Below are 14,939 nucleotides of genomic sequence, written 5' to 3'. Positions count from 1 at the left end.
GAAGGACACCAGGCAAGTGGTTTGTCCCAGTCTGACATTGACAATCTCACTGGTCGTAGCTTCAGGAGCACTGGATGGAGCTCCCTGGCCTCATCATCGCTGGACCCAATGTGGGGACCAACGGAAGGTCCACTGGCCCTGTGGTGGGATTGGTCAACCAAGGCAGTGTGTAGGATAAAATATCCCACCCGTCATCACACCGCCTGAGACCAACTCCCAACATCCCGCGGGGTGAGCAGGGTGTGTCCCTGACACCTTACCTGTTGAACCTGTACCATCCGTAGATAAGATCCTTGTCACACTGCAGCTGTCCCACACACTCTGTCCCAGTACAATCGCTGCTTCTCCAGGGCTGGTTCAGCACCGTGTGATCTACACACGGGTCAGTGAGCACTGAGTTTGGGTCTGAGTGACGGAGAGATGTTTAACATTAACAGATAAAGTACAGTCAATCTCACACAGAGACTTGTGGCCACCCTCTCCCTCCCTCACACAGATAACAACAACCTCAATGCAGGAGAGAGTGTCGGGGGACGGGGGAATCTCAGTGACAGTATCCTATATCCCTCCATCTCCATCCCACTCATGTGCCTGTCTAAGTAACTCTTAAACAACTCCAGCGTGCCTGCCTCCACCACCTTGCTTGGCAGAGCATTCCATACCCCCACTACCCTCTGTGTGAAAAACCTCCCTCTAACATCCGAATTATACCTCGCCCCCCCCGCCTCACCCTAAGCCCGTGGCCCCTCATAATGTGTGTTTCCAACCTACGAAAAAGCTTACCACTGTTTACTCTATACCCTTCATAATCTTATATACCTCTATTAGATCTCCCATTTCTCTGTCTTCCTAAGGAGAACAGCCCCAATTTGCTCAATCTCTCCTCATAACCCAGTCCTTCCGTACCAGGGCAACATCCTGGTAAACCTCCTCTGCACTCTCTCCAGAGTCTCCACGTCCTTCCGGTAGTAAGGCGACCAGAAATAGATGCAGGACTCCAAATGCGGTCTAACCAACGTTCTGTACAACTGCGACATTAGACTCCAGCTCTTATACTCTATCCCCCTTCCTATAAAGGCTAACATCCCATAGGCTTTCTTCACCACCTTCTCCACCTGTACTGCCACCTTCAAAGACTTGTGCACTTGCACCCCCAGGTCTCGCTGCGTTTCTATACTCTTTATAGGCTTACCCTTTATCATGTAACTCCCCCCGACATTATTCCTTCCAAAATGCATCACCTCACGTTTATCCGGATTAAATTCCATTTGTCATATATCTGCCCAATATCCCAGCCTACCGATATCCCGTTGTATTCCCAAACACTGCTCCTCACTGCCCTCCAATCACCCATCTTCACGTCATCTGCAAACTTACTCCGTACCTCTCCCCCTCAGTCGCTCCGTCCCTCTCCACTTCAGTCACTCCGCCCCTCTCCTCCTCAGTCACTCTGTCCCTCTCCCCCTCAGTCACTCCGTCCCTCTCCCTCTCAGTTGCTCCATCCCTCTCCCCCTCAGTCACTCCGTCGCTGTCCCCTTCAGTCACTCCATCCCTCTTCCCCTCAGTCACTCTGTCCCTCTCCCCCTCAGTCACTCCGTCGCTCTCCCCCTCAGTGACTCAGTCCCTTTGCCTTCAGTCACTCTGTCCGTCACCCCCTCAGTCAATCCGTCCCTCACCCCTCAGTCGCTCTGTCACTCTCCCCCTCAGTCACTCTGTCCCTCTCCTTTCAGTCACTCCATCCCTCTCCCCCTCAGTCACTCCGTCCCTCTCGCCCTCAGTCACTCTGTCCCTCTCCCCCTCAGTCACTCCGTCCCTCACCACCTCAGTCACTCCACCCCTCTTCCCCTCAGTCACTCCATCCCTCTCCCCCTCAGTCACTCCATCTCTCTCCCCCTAAGTCACTCCGTCCTTCTCCCCCTCAGTCACTCCATCCCACTTGCCCTCAGTCACTCCGTCACTCTCCCCCTCAGTCACTCCGTCCCTCTCCCCGTCAGTCACTCCATCCCTCTCCTCCTCAATCACTCCATCCCTCTCCCTTCAGTCACTCCATCCCTCTCCCTTCACTCACTCCGTCCCTCTCTCCCTCGGTCACTCCTTCCCTCTCCCCCTCGGTCACTCCGTCCCTCTTCCCCTCAGTGACTCTGTCCCTCTCCCCCTCAGTCACTCCGTCCCTCTTCCCCTCAGTCACTCTGTCCCTCTCCCCGTCAGTCACTCCGCCCCTGTCCCCCTCAGTCACCCCATCCCTCTCCCCCTCAAGTCACTCCATCCCTGTCCCCCTCAGTCACTCCGGCCCTCTCACCCTCAGTCACTCTGTCCCTCTCCCCCTCAGTCACTCTGTCCCTCTCTCCCTCGGTCACTTCTTCCCTCTTCCCCTCAGTCACTCCGTCCCTCTCCCCCTCAGCCACTCCGTCCCTCTCCTGCTCAGTCACTCCGTCCCTCTCCCCCTCAGTCACTCCGTCCCTCTCCCCCTCAGTCACCCCGTCCCTCTCCTGCTCAGTCACTCCGTCCCTCTCCCCCTCAGTCACTCCGTCCCTCTCCCCTCAGTCACTCCGTCCCTCTCTCCCTCAGTCACTCCGTCCCTCTCCCCCTCAGTCACTCCGTCCCTTTCCCCCTCAGTCACTCCGTCCCTCTCCCCCTCAGTCACTCCGTCCCTCTCCCCCTCAGTCACTCCGTCCCTGTCCCCCTCAGTCACTGGGTGTGTCAGTGTCCCGGTATGTCCAGTCTCACCCTCCGGGGTCATTTTGAAACAGCAATGTACCTGTGCAATAAGCAGCGTTACAGCCTGGTGTCGGTTTCAGCTCATAGACAAAGTAACTGCTGCAGTTTTTAATCTTTATCTCTCGCCACCAGCCGCTGGGATTCCAGTTAAAACAAACTGCCCGGTGTACTTCCCCCTGTTCCAGGGTGGGATGTGGTCCTGAAATGAGGTGTATAAATATTGGAGAGTGTAAGCGATGTGAACAGTGCTGGACAGTGAGAGTAAATCTGATATTGTAAAGTCTGACTCTACCCTCTAACCAGCCTGGAGATCCTGTGGAGCAGTGTCCCACTTCAGCCCGAAACTCCGGAATCTTCCATCCTCCAGAACTGGAACAACAATCACAGAGACAGAGAATTGCAGAGGGATACAGCTGGGATTGAGAGCCATTCGGTCCTCTGTATCCCTGCTAGCCCCTGTGAATGATCTCCCCAATGTTGTCTCCCACTCCTCCCATTCCTCTCCCCACTGGATTTTACGCCTCTCCTTCCAGCATTTATCCAATGTCCTTTCCAAATGTTTCCATTTCACCGACTTTGCTGGCCCTTCGGCCCGCCATCTCTATGTGTTGGTGGTGGAGAGAGTGAATGTTTGTAGTTAGCGTGTCGATGGAGCTGTCCTGTCCTGTCCTGTCCCGAATGGTGTTGAGCTTTCTCGGGTGTTGTCGGGAGCCCCACTCATCCAGGTAGATGGAGAGCATCCCAACAGACTTGTGACCTTTGTGCTTGTACGTGGTGGACTTACTCTGGCGGGGAGTCAGAGGAGGTTCACCAGGCTGATACCGGAGATGAGGGGGTTAGCTTATGAAGAGAGATTGAATAGACTGGGCCTGTACTCGTTGGACTTTAGAAGGCTGAGGGGGGATCTTATCGAGAAAGCGGGAATGTGGAACTGATCTACTGCAGATCAGCCATGATCTTATTGAATGGCGGGGCAGGCTCGAAGGGCTAGATGGCCCACTCCTCCTATTTCTTATGTTCTTATGAGTCAGGAGGTGGGTTCCTTTCTGCAGATTGCCAGCCTCTGACCTGCTCTGGTAGCCACAGTATATCAATGACTGTTCAGTTTCTGGTCAATGGTAACCCCCAGGAGGGTGATAGTGGGGGAGGTGGTGGTGGCAGGGAGGGTGGTGTTGGAGGTGGTTGAGGGGGGGTGGTTGGGGGGGTGTGGGGTTCAGGGAGGTGGTGGGGGGGGTTGGTGGTGGTGGTGGGGAGTGTGGGGAGGTGGTGGGGGAGTATGGGGAGGTGGGGGTAAGCAGTGATGGTTGAATGTGGAGGAGGGAGACGGTCAGATCCTCCCTTGTTGGAGATGGTCACTGCCTGGCACTTGTGTGGGGTGAATGTTACTCAACACTGATGGGGAGGGAAATCTGCCATCCTTACTCGGTCTGGCCTGCGTGAGGCTCCACACACACAGCAACCTGGCTGAGTGTGAAATCTCCCCGCAGGCCACTCATTTCTCACCAACAACCATTCACATCATCTCGGGAAGAATTTACCGACTGCTGTTTCCCACCCCCGGCTCACCACACACCCCCACGCCCCCCCCACCCCGCACTGGTATCTCTGACCATCGCAGTCTCTCTGCAGTGACTGTATCCACACTGACCCTTTCCTCCCGCTGTGCCCAGTTTATCAGGAAATGTCGCTGCCTCTACCTTTTAAACCGGTACCAGCCTGGACGAAGATTTTTATCACATTTCTCGTCGCTGACACATTCTGTCCGTCCACAACTTGTGCTCCTCCAGGAATCGCTCAGCACAGTGTGATCCTCACAAGGGTCAGTGTGTGCGGAGTCCAGAACTGAGACACAGAGACAGGTTTAATGTTAATACAATCTGCAGTTCATTTTCCAAAGAGACTTCTGATTATCGAAGAACCGAAAACCTCGCCGTCGACACCTGCTCTGCTCCTGACACCACCCGATTGAAAATATTACACACTCAATCTCAAATCTTTACCCCCCTTGTTCAAACCAGGTTTCTATCTGTGTCCCAGTGAAATCCTGACCCTCTGCCTCACACCTCAGACACAGCACCCTCTGTTCCAGATGAACAATTAGTGACGAGGCAAAAGGAACATGGTAATAAACCCAACAGAGACACCACAAATGGTCAGGCTGGGCAGAGAGGCAAAACCGCGGCAAATGGTATTTTCAGTGGGGGACTCAAAAGGACAGGGGAAAGCACAATGAACCCTAGGATGCAAGGACAGGGGACCAGAGCGACTGTTTGCCATCGATCCCTGAAAGCAGCAGGACACGGAGATAAGGTGGTTAAAAATGGGGTAACTGTCTTTATTCGCCATCCAACTAACCTACACATGATTGGACACACTAAGGGGCAATTTAACATGGCCAATCCACCCAACATGCACATCTTTGGACACTAAGGGACAATTTAGCATGGCCAGTTCACCAAAACTGCACATCTTTGGACACTAAGGGACAATTTAGCATGGCTAATGACTGAGGGGGAGAGGAACAGAGTGATTGAGGGGAGAGGGACAGAGTGACTGAGGGGGAGAGGGACAGAGTGACTGAGGGGGAGAGGGACAGAGTGACTGAGGGGAGAGGAATGGAGTGACTGAGGGAAGAGGGACAGAGTGACTGAGGGGAGAGAAACGGAGTGATTGAGGAGATAGGGACAGAGTGACTGAGGGGAGAGGAACAGAGTGACTGAGGGGAGAGGGACAGAGAGACTGAGGGGAGAGGGACGGGGTGACTGAGGGGAGAGGGACAGAGTGACTGGGGAGAGGAATGGAGTGATTGAGGGGAGAAGGACGGAGTGACTGAGGGGAGAAGGACGGGGTGACTGAGGGGGAGAGGAACGGAGTGATTGAGGGGAGAGGAACGGAGTGATTGAGGAGATAGGGACAGAGTGACTGAGGGGTGAGGAACGGAGTGATTGAGGGGTAGAGGGACAGAGTGACTGAGGGGAGAGGGACAGAGTGACTGAGGGGAGAGGAACAGAGTGACTGAGGGTAGAGGGATGGAGTGATTTAGGGGAGACGGACGGAGTGACTGAGGGGAGAGGGACGGAGTGACTGAGGGGAGAGGGTTGGAGTGACTGAAGGGAGAGGGATGGAATGATTGAGGGGAGAGGAACGGACTGACGGGGGGAGGGACGGAGTGATTGAGGGGAGAGGGACGGAGTGACTGAGGGGAGAGGAACGGAGTGACTGAGGGGAGAGGAACGGAGTGACTGAGTGGAGAGGAGCGGAGTGATTGAGGGGAGAGGGACGGAGTGACTGAAGGGAGAGGGATGGTGAGGAATATCAGAGGAGGAAGATTACAATGGATCTGGTCAGACACAGCTCGAGTGCTGTGTGTATCTCCGATTGTCACACTATAGGAAGAATGTGATTGCACTGGACAGCGAGAGGGTGCAGAGGAGATTTACCAGGACACTGCCTGGGCTGGAGCATTGCAAATATGGAGAGAGAGGCTGGTGAGGCTGGACTCGTTCTACTTGGGGAAGAGAAGGCTGAGGGGGAGGGGACTTGATAGAGGTGTACAAAATAATGAGGCACATTGACTGGGTAGATCGGAAGGAAGTGTTTTTTATTCCCCCCTTTCGTAAAGGGGTAAATAACCAGGAGATAGAGATTTATAGTAAGGTGCAGGGGGTTTGCAGGTTGGAGGGAACCTGGAATGCCCTGCCTCAAAGGGTCATAGCAGCAGAGGTAGTTGGAGGAAATGTCCAAAGATGCTAAATTGTCCCTTAGTGTCCCAAAGATGTGCAGGTTGGATGGATTGTCCATGCTAAATGGCCACTTAATGTCCAAAGATGTGGATGTTACGTTGTTTGGCCGTGCTCAGTTGGACCTTGGCATCCATAGAAATGTGCATTAGGCAGATTGGCCATGGGCAAATTGTTTCTTAGCCTCCACCGATGTGCAGGTAAGGTGATTTAAACATTGCCATTTGCCACTTAGTGTCAAAAGCTGTTTAGGTTAGCTGGATTGGTCATGTCTGCATCAACGAGGGTTGGTATGGTGGATTTGCCGTGCTAAACTACCCTTTATTATCCAATGTTTTGCAGCTTGGGTGGATTGATCATGAAAAATTGCCATTTAGTGTTCAAATATGTGTAGGTTAGTTGGATAGGTCATGCTAAATCTCACCATTAGTGTCGATAGATGTGTGGGTTAGGTGGATTAGCCAGGCTAAATTGCCCCTCAGTATCCAAAGATTTGCAGATTAAAGATGTGCAGGTTGGGTGGTTTGGCCAAGCTAAATTGCCTTTAGTGCCCAAAGTGTATAGCTGTGGAGGATTTGCCGTGCTAAATTGCCCTTTACTGTTCAAAGGTTTGTAGTTTGGGTGGATTCGCCATGTTATCTTGTCCCCGTAGTGTGCAAACATGTGGAGGATTGTTGGATCGGACATGCTACATTGCAATTCGGTGTCAATAGATGAGCAGATTAATTGAAATATCCAGAAAGAAAATGTCTGTATGCGTTCGAAAATGTTCAGGTAGCGTGGATTGGCCGTGGTAAAATGTCCTTCAGTGTTCAACCATATTTAAGAGGCATGAGCATGCAAAGAAAAATATCCTCAGTGTCTACAGATGGGCAGGTTGGGTGGATTACACATGGTAAATTGCCCCTTAGTGTCCAAAGATGTGCAGGTTAGGTGGATTGGCCATGCTAAATTGTCCCTTAGTGTCCAAAAGTGTGTGTGTTGGGTTGATTGGCCATGCTAAATAGTCCCTTAGTGTCCAAAGATGTGTGTGTTGGGTTGATTGGCCATGCTAAATTGTCCCTTAGTATCCAGAGATGTGTGGGTTGGGTGGATTGGCCATGCTAAATTGTCCCTTAGAGTCCAAAGATGTGTGTGTTGGGTCGATTGGCCATGCTAAATAGTCCCTTAGTGTCCCAAGATGTGTGGGTTGGGTGGATTGGCCATGCTAAATTGTCCCTTAGTGTCCAAAGATGTGCAGGTTGGGTGGATTGGCCATGCTAAATTGTCCCTTAGTGTCCAAAGATGTGCAGGTTGGGTGGATTGGCCGTGCTAAATTGTCCCTTAGTGTCCAAAGATGTGCAGGTTGGGTGGATTGGCCGTGCTAAATTGTCCCTTAGTGTCCAAAGGTGTGCAGGTTGGGTGGATTGGCCATGTTAAATTGTCCCTTAGTGTCCAAAGATGTGCAGGTTGGGTGGATTGGCCATGCTCAATTGCCCCTAGTGTTCAAAGATGTGCAGGTTGGGTGGATTGGCCATGCTAAATTGCCCCTTAGTGTCCAAAGATGTGCAGGTTGGGTGGATTGGCCATGCTAAATTGTCCCTTAGTGTCCGAAGGTGTGCAGGTTGGGTGGATTGGCCATGCTAAATTGCCCCTAGTGTTCAAAGATGTGCAGGTTGGGTGGATTGGCCATGCTCAATTGCCCGTTAATGTCTGATGTTGTGTTGGCTGGGTGAATGCCCTTGATAACTGCACGGGTTAACTGGGATAGTGCAGAGTGAAATCCCTGATTAGATTCCCTTTCAGAGAGCTGGATCGGCTGAATGACCCCCTCCTGCACTATTGGGGTTCTATTTGAGTTGGCTGACCCGTACTCAGTAAGTAGGGTAAAAGGTAGAACTGCAGAGAATCAGTGGACATTATAGAAGCAGATAAACTATAACTTCCAATAAAAAACATACTCCATTGTGAAAGATAAATCCCAAAACAAGAATTGACATCCATGACTAACTACAGAAGGGAAGGGTAGCAGTGAATTAAAGGGACAGCTACACTGTATTGTCAATATTAGCGATAGGCCAGAACAGAAGGAGAATTCTCGAAACCAATGAAGGATTATCGATAATCGGATAGAATTTGGAGTGTCGGGAACACATTTAAATAGGCAGCAAACCCCTCCGCAAGCATCTAAACAGGTAACTTATATCACCAGTGTGCATTGGTCAGATAGTGGGTAAGATTGTGGAGTTAATACAAGGAAATGCTGTAAGAGGAACTGGCGATGATATCGTTCATATCTTTTCTCCCTGTCTGATGGCACCATGGCAAACACTGCTGCCTCTCAGTGCCTGGGACTAGCATTCGATTCCAGCCTTGGGTCTGTGCAGAGTCTGTACAATCTCACCGTGTCTGCACGGGTTTCCTCCAGGTGCTCCAGTTCTCTCCCACAGTCCGAGAGACGTGCTGGTTAGGGTGCTTTGGGCCTTGCTATGTTCTCCCTCAGTATCACCCTCAGTGACAAAGGGAGTTTAATGCGGAAAAGTGTGAAGTGATTCACTTTAGAAGGAGTAACAGGAATACAGGGTACTGGGGTAAGTCACTTGGGAGCGTGGGTGAGCAGAGAGATCTCTGTGTCCGTGTGCATAGATCCCTGAACGTTGGCACTCAGGTTGATAGGGTTGTTAAGAAGGTGTACGGTGTGTGAGCTTTTATTGGTAGAGGGATTGAGTTTCGGAACCGTGAGATCGTGTTACAACTGTACAAAACTCTGGTGCGGCCGCACTTGGAGTATTGCGTACAGTTCTGGTCGCTGCATTATAGGAAGGATGTGGAGGCATTGGAAAGGGTGCACAGGAGGTTTACCAGGATGTTGCCTGGTATGGTGGGAAGGTCTTATGAGGAAAGGCTGAGGGACTTGAGGCTGTTTTCGTTAGAGAGAAGAAGGTTAAGAGGTGACCTAATAGAGGCATACTAGATGATCAGAGGGTTAGATAGGGTGGACAGTGAGAGCCTTTTTCCTTAGATGATGATGGCTAACACGAGGGGACATAGCTTTAAGTTAAGGGGTGGTAATTATCGAACAGATGTCAGATGTAGGTTCTTTATTCAGAGGGTAGTAAGGGTGTGGAATGCCCTGCCTGCAGCAGTTGTGGACTCACCAACTTTAAGAGCACTTAAATGGTCATTGGATAAACATATGGATGATATTGGAATAGTGGAGCTCAGATGGGCTTTAGATTGGTTACACAGGTCAGCACAACATCGAGGGCCGAAGGGTCTGGACTGCGCTGTCATGTTCTATGTTCTAACTGGAACAGGTGCTGGAGTTTGGCGATGAGGGGGTTTTCACAGCAACTTATTTACAATGGAAATGTCAGCCCACTGTTGAATAAACACACTGATCTCCATACAATAGTACAGTGCAAAATCCCAAAAACTATCAAACAAAAATGGGAACACTGGGGATAAAAAGACTTGAAGCAATCACAATGCTCTGGGAAATCAAATGGTCACCTTATTACAGGAAGGATATTAATAAGGTTGAAAGAGCGCAGAGAAGGTTCACAAGGTTGTTGCCGGGATTTGAGAAGCTGAGTTACAGAGAGAGATTGAATAGGGCAGGACTTTATTCCCTGGAGTGTAGAAGAATGAGGGGAGATTTGATCGAGGTGTATAAGATTACGATGGGTGTAGATAGAGTGAATGCAAGCAGGCTTTTTCTACTGAGGCTAGGGGAGAAAAAAACCAGAGGACATGGGTTAAGGGTGAAAGGAGAAAAGTATAAAGGGAATATGGGGGGGGTGGGATTCTTCACACAGAGAGTGGTGGGAGTGTGGAATGAGCTGACAGATAAATGCGGAGTCACTTTTAAAATTGAAGAAAAGCTTGGACAGGTACATGGATGAGAGGGGTGGGGAGGGATATGGTCCAGGTGCAGGTCAGTGGGACTAGGCGGAAGAGTGGGTCAGCACAGACAAGAAGGGCCAAAGGGCCTGTTTCTGTGCTGTAATGTTCTATGGTGCTATAGCATTAAAGACTAACTGTTTCACCTGAGTCTGATTCCTTGTGTCCTCTGGTTAGCCAGTGGGAAAATACTAAAGCCTATTACTACGGAGATAAAATCTTCAAACGATCAAGCTTGATATAGAACACAGAACATGACAGCGCAGTACAGGCCCTTCAGCCCTCAATATTGTGCCGACCAGTGGAACCAATCTAAAGCCCTTCTAACCTACACTATTCCAATGTCATCCATATGTTTATCCAATGACCATTTAAATGGAAACCGTGTTTGATGAACTCATCGGAGATCATTGAGGATTCTGAGGCAGGGAAGACAAAGGGGACATCAAATGCAAATATATGCAGAGATATTGTGAAGGGATAGAATTAGTCTGAGTGAGCAAGTCAAGCGCTTCAGATAAAATGAAAACTTATCTGTAAGAACATAAGAAGTAGGAGCAGGAGTAGGCCATCTAGCCCTTCGAGCCTGCCCCGCCATTCAATAAGATCATGGCTGATCTGATAGTAAATCAGTTCCACTTTCCCGCTTTCTCCCCATAACCCTTAATTCCCTTGCCTATCAGAAACCTATCTACTCGTGACTTAAATATATTTAGCGAGGCAGCCCCCACCACTTCAACGGGCAGAGAATTCCAGAGACTCACTACCCTTTGAGTGAAGAAGTTCCTCCTCAACTCCGATCTAAACTGCCCTCCACCCCTCCCTTATCTTGAGGCTGTGCCCTCTAGTCCTGCTATCCTTTCTAAGCGGGAAGAATCTCTCTACCTCTACCCTATCCATCCCCTTCATCATCTTCTACGTCTCTATAAGATCCCCCCTCATCCTTCTAAACTCCAACAAGTACAGACACAGTCTATTTAGTCTCTCTTCACAGTCCAACCCCCTCATCTCCAGAATCAGCCTGGTAACCCTCCTTTAAATAGACAGAGACTGAAGTGTACTGTACTTCAGTGTACTGTACTGTAAGTGTACAGTGTAGTGAGTTGGGGATGTCATTGTATGTTAATCATACAAGTTTAGTCAGCTCAAAAGGCAATAAATGCAGAAGGCAATAATCTCTTGACATGTGGGGAGGTGGTAGCCTCATGGTGTTAACACTAGACTATTAATCCAGAAAATCTCCCAATATTCTGGGGACCCGGGTTCGAATCCTTGGAAGAAAAGAGTGTGTGCGTTCATCCTATCGACGCCCCTCATTATTTTGTACATGGCAATAAGGGTCACCTCTCATTCTCCGACTTTCCAACGAATAAATTCGTCGCCTGCTACCCTCTCCCTATAACTCAGGCCCGCTCGTTGTCGCAATATCCTCGCGAATCATCTTTCCTGCTTATCAATTTCTTTCCAATAACAAGGGAGAACCCACACCCTACGATGGGCGGGTTAGATGGATTGGTCATGCTAAATAGGGGACTAGCTAGTTTACATGTACGGGGCTATGGGGATGGGTGGGTTTGTGGTGGGTGCAGACAAGATGGGCCGAATGTCCTCGTTCTGCACTGTTGGATTCTGTGAACTATCTCTTCTACACTGCACCCAATACAACCGAGAACATCCTCACCCTGCACTTATACACACTTAACATATCAAATATTAATTGCATTATAACGAGATGATAAAAACGAGAATTGAATAAATAAATTAAACCAACATGTCAATATACATATGTATGAATTTCAATATTAAATTAAAATAACACATACGACAGGAAAATACATCTGAGTAATGTACAAATGTAACTGGAGAATTATTAGCGCCCAAATTCAATTCAAGAACAATGATTTCAGGGTCCCTCAACGATAGAACAATTACACTAATCTCTTACTATGAAAGCAAAGTACAAGAGTGATGACAATAAATGTTATTCAATGATATGAATCTTGATATTATTCACACATAAAGACGTTAAATCCAGATAATCAGTAAATACGAACAAAAGTGTAGCAACGAATGATGTTCAGAAATGGAAGATACTCCTAAATTCTGCAATTTATGTCAACAGGCCATTTCTCAACCTTTCCAATCCCATTTCTCAACCTTTCCAATCCCATTTCGCCCTCTGTTACAGGCTATATAAATGCTGAGGTATTGGTATTTTATTTCCTGCTTGAATATTGCACTATTCAGGTTGGTTATTCTTGTACAGGCTGCAGACTTTGACACATTCATTTCCCTCTCCACTTTTGTCCTGTTTGTTGGACTGGCCCTTATCTGTCTGCACTCATAACCATCAGAACATCCCCTGCAATGTGTATAGGGCGTTGGTGAGGCCACCCCTGGAGTATTGTGTGTGGATTTGGTCTCCTTATCTGAGGAAGGATGTCCTTGCTATAGAGGGGAGCGCAGCGAGGGTTTACCAGGCTGATTCCTGGGATGGCAGGTCTGTCATATGAGGAGAGGCTGAGTCGGTTAGGATTATATTCACTGGAGTTTAGAAGAGTGAGAGGGGATCTGATAGAAATGTATAAGATTATAAGAGAGTTAGATAAGGTAGACTAAGAAAGAACGTTCCCAGTAGTGGGGAATCCAGAACTCGGGGTCAGAGATTACCTGGATAATCACCTGGAACGTGGGAGGGAAAGTGTTCCTCACATGTCCATGTTGGTCTGGAGGGATTCTTCTTCCCAGTACGATTTTATAATTCTATAAACTTTTAAAATTCTACTTCAAAATTCTAATCACCCATCGAAGCCTCTCCTTCCCTTCCCTGTCAATAGATTTTTTTTCTCTCTGAAAGCTTCCTTTGAGGCATCCCCAAAATACAGACAGTCTTCAGGTAGAAAGATTGAACATTGTACATCATAAGCAAGACTCACTCAGGTAACCCAGAAACATCAGTAGAGCCCTCGTCTCACTGCGGGTGGGGGGGGGTTCTCCAGGAGGTTAGAAAAGGGAAACCTCATCGAAAGTTATAAAATGATAAGAGGGTTAGATCAGAAAGAATGTTCCCAACGGTGGGGGAGTTAAGAACTAGGGGGTCAGAGAGAACCTGGATGTCCCCTTGGAATGTCATAATATTCCAAGCATTGGGCCAACTGCTGGTAAATGGTTCGGAGGACATGTTTTTGTGACATGTTGGCACAGACTGGATGGGCCGAATGGCCCCTTCTTCCCTGTATACGACTCTATAATTTTATAATCCTTTTAAATTATACTTCAAAATTCCTATCACCCATCAAAGTCTTTCCTTCCATCCCCCTGTCGATAGATTATTATTTTTTCTGAACACATTTCTAGTGAGGCATTCCCAATTCTTCTGTTAAAATAAAAACAGATAAAGCATGCGATCTTCAGAGAGAAAGAATGAACATTTTGTGTCTCGTAAGCACAACTCACTCAGGTAACTCAGAAGCAGCAGCAGAGCCCTCATCTCGCTGGGCGATGTTCTAGAAGGGAGAACTCAGAGTTAGGATTGGAGTAAGGGGAGGGGGAGAGACCGTTCCAACACAAAATCTCGGAGAGCGAATCAACCAGTAAAGGGGGTCAGCTGGACATGTTTCCCTCACTGAATCCCCACGGACAGAAATTGACGCCACCTCCTGCCCTACCCGTTACCCCGAAAGACAGTGAGTTCACCATCTCACTTTCACTGTTGGATGGAGAAATATTGCGATCAACACTCTTCAATGTAACCGATAAACAGAGATCCCTTGATTTCAATCCTTCCCTGTTTATCTGTTCAATCCCAGTCTCGGTTGGATATATAATATCAAACAATATCTACAATGCAGGAAACAAAAGGGCTATTCAAGCCAGCACTGAGGGCGATCCTACCCAGGTTCCAATATTGTAAACCCCCCCTGACACTAACAGGGAATTCAGCTTGTTATAAAAGTCCATGTTAAACCCACTTGCTTACCGGACCGTCCTGAGGCAGTGTCTCGCTGTGTGAGAGAGACAGTGAGTTCCGTCCAACTCCTTCCTCTTCAATGGACAGGTACTATCTGTTTTGAGAGTTGTCATTGCCTGGTAAACCACACCCTCCCATTAGGTGTTCGTGACGTGAGACCTGTCAGTATTGCTGCTTGGCTGGAATATTACCAATGGGGACATTATGTTCCATACGCCATAATCCACTCAGTTTCAACAACTTGAGTGAATGTACTCTGGGCTGAGTTTGTTCTGGTCTGTGTTGTGTCAGTGTTGGAGAATTGCTGTTCTGTTTGAACAGACACTCAGTGCTCAGGAGAAAATGTTTGCACCTTCTTGAGAAGGTGAGAGGGCATGGGATCCAAGGGCCTTTGGCCTTGTGGATCCAGAATTGGCTTGCCTGCAGAAGGCAGAGAGTGGTTGTGGATGGGGCTTTTTCTGAATGGAGGTCAGTCACCAGCGGAGTGCCTCAAGGATCTGTTCTGGGACCCTTGTTGTTTGTCATTTTCATAAATGACCTGGATGAGGAAGTGGAGGGATGGGTAAGTAAGTTCGCTGATGACACGAAGGTCGGTGGTGTTGTGGATGGTCTGGAAGGATGGCAAAAGT

The 14,939-nt window shown here is 48.8% G+C and overlaps 1 protein-coding gene across 1 annotated transcript in view; it reads right to left on the bottom strand.

Annotated features, from left to right (window-relative positions):
- Window positions 1–14,633, bottom strand: part of LOC145338594 (uncharacterized) — a 43,503-nt gene extending 28,870 nt beyond the window's left edge. The window contains exons 1-6 of the mRNA XM_080182956.1: window positions 14,320–14,633; window positions 13,797–13,846; window positions 4,416–4,560; window positions 3,011–3,087; window positions 2,759–2,917; window positions 261–405 (exon numbers count right to left, since the gene is read on the bottom strand). Of these exons, the coding sequence (XP_080039082.1) occupies window positions 261–405; window positions 2,759–2,917; window positions 3,011–3,087; window positions 4,416–4,560; window positions 13,797–13,846; window positions 14,320–14,423 (680 nt within the window). The 5' untranslated portion in view covers window positions 14,424–14,633. The remainder of the gene's footprint in view (window positions 1–260; window positions 406–2,758; window positions 2,918–3,010; window positions 3,088–4,415; window positions 4,561–13,796; window positions 13,847–14,319) is intronic.
- Window positions 14,634–14,939: the final 306 nt, after the last annotated feature.

The sequence above is a fragment of the Carcharhinus amblyrhynchos genome, unplaced genomic scaffold (genome assembly GCF_965287045.1).
Source record: "Carcharhinus amblyrhynchos unplaced genomic scaffold, sCarAmb.v2.hapA chromosome_104, whole genome shotgun sequence".
Classification (NCBI taxonomy): Eukaryota; Metazoa; Chordata; class Chondrichthyes; order Carcharhiniformes; family Carcharhinidae; genus Carcharhinus; species Carcharhinus amblyrhynchos.
The sequence above is the reverse complement of the archived record's forward strand: the minus strand, read 5'-3'. Positions and strand labels throughout refer to the sequence as shown.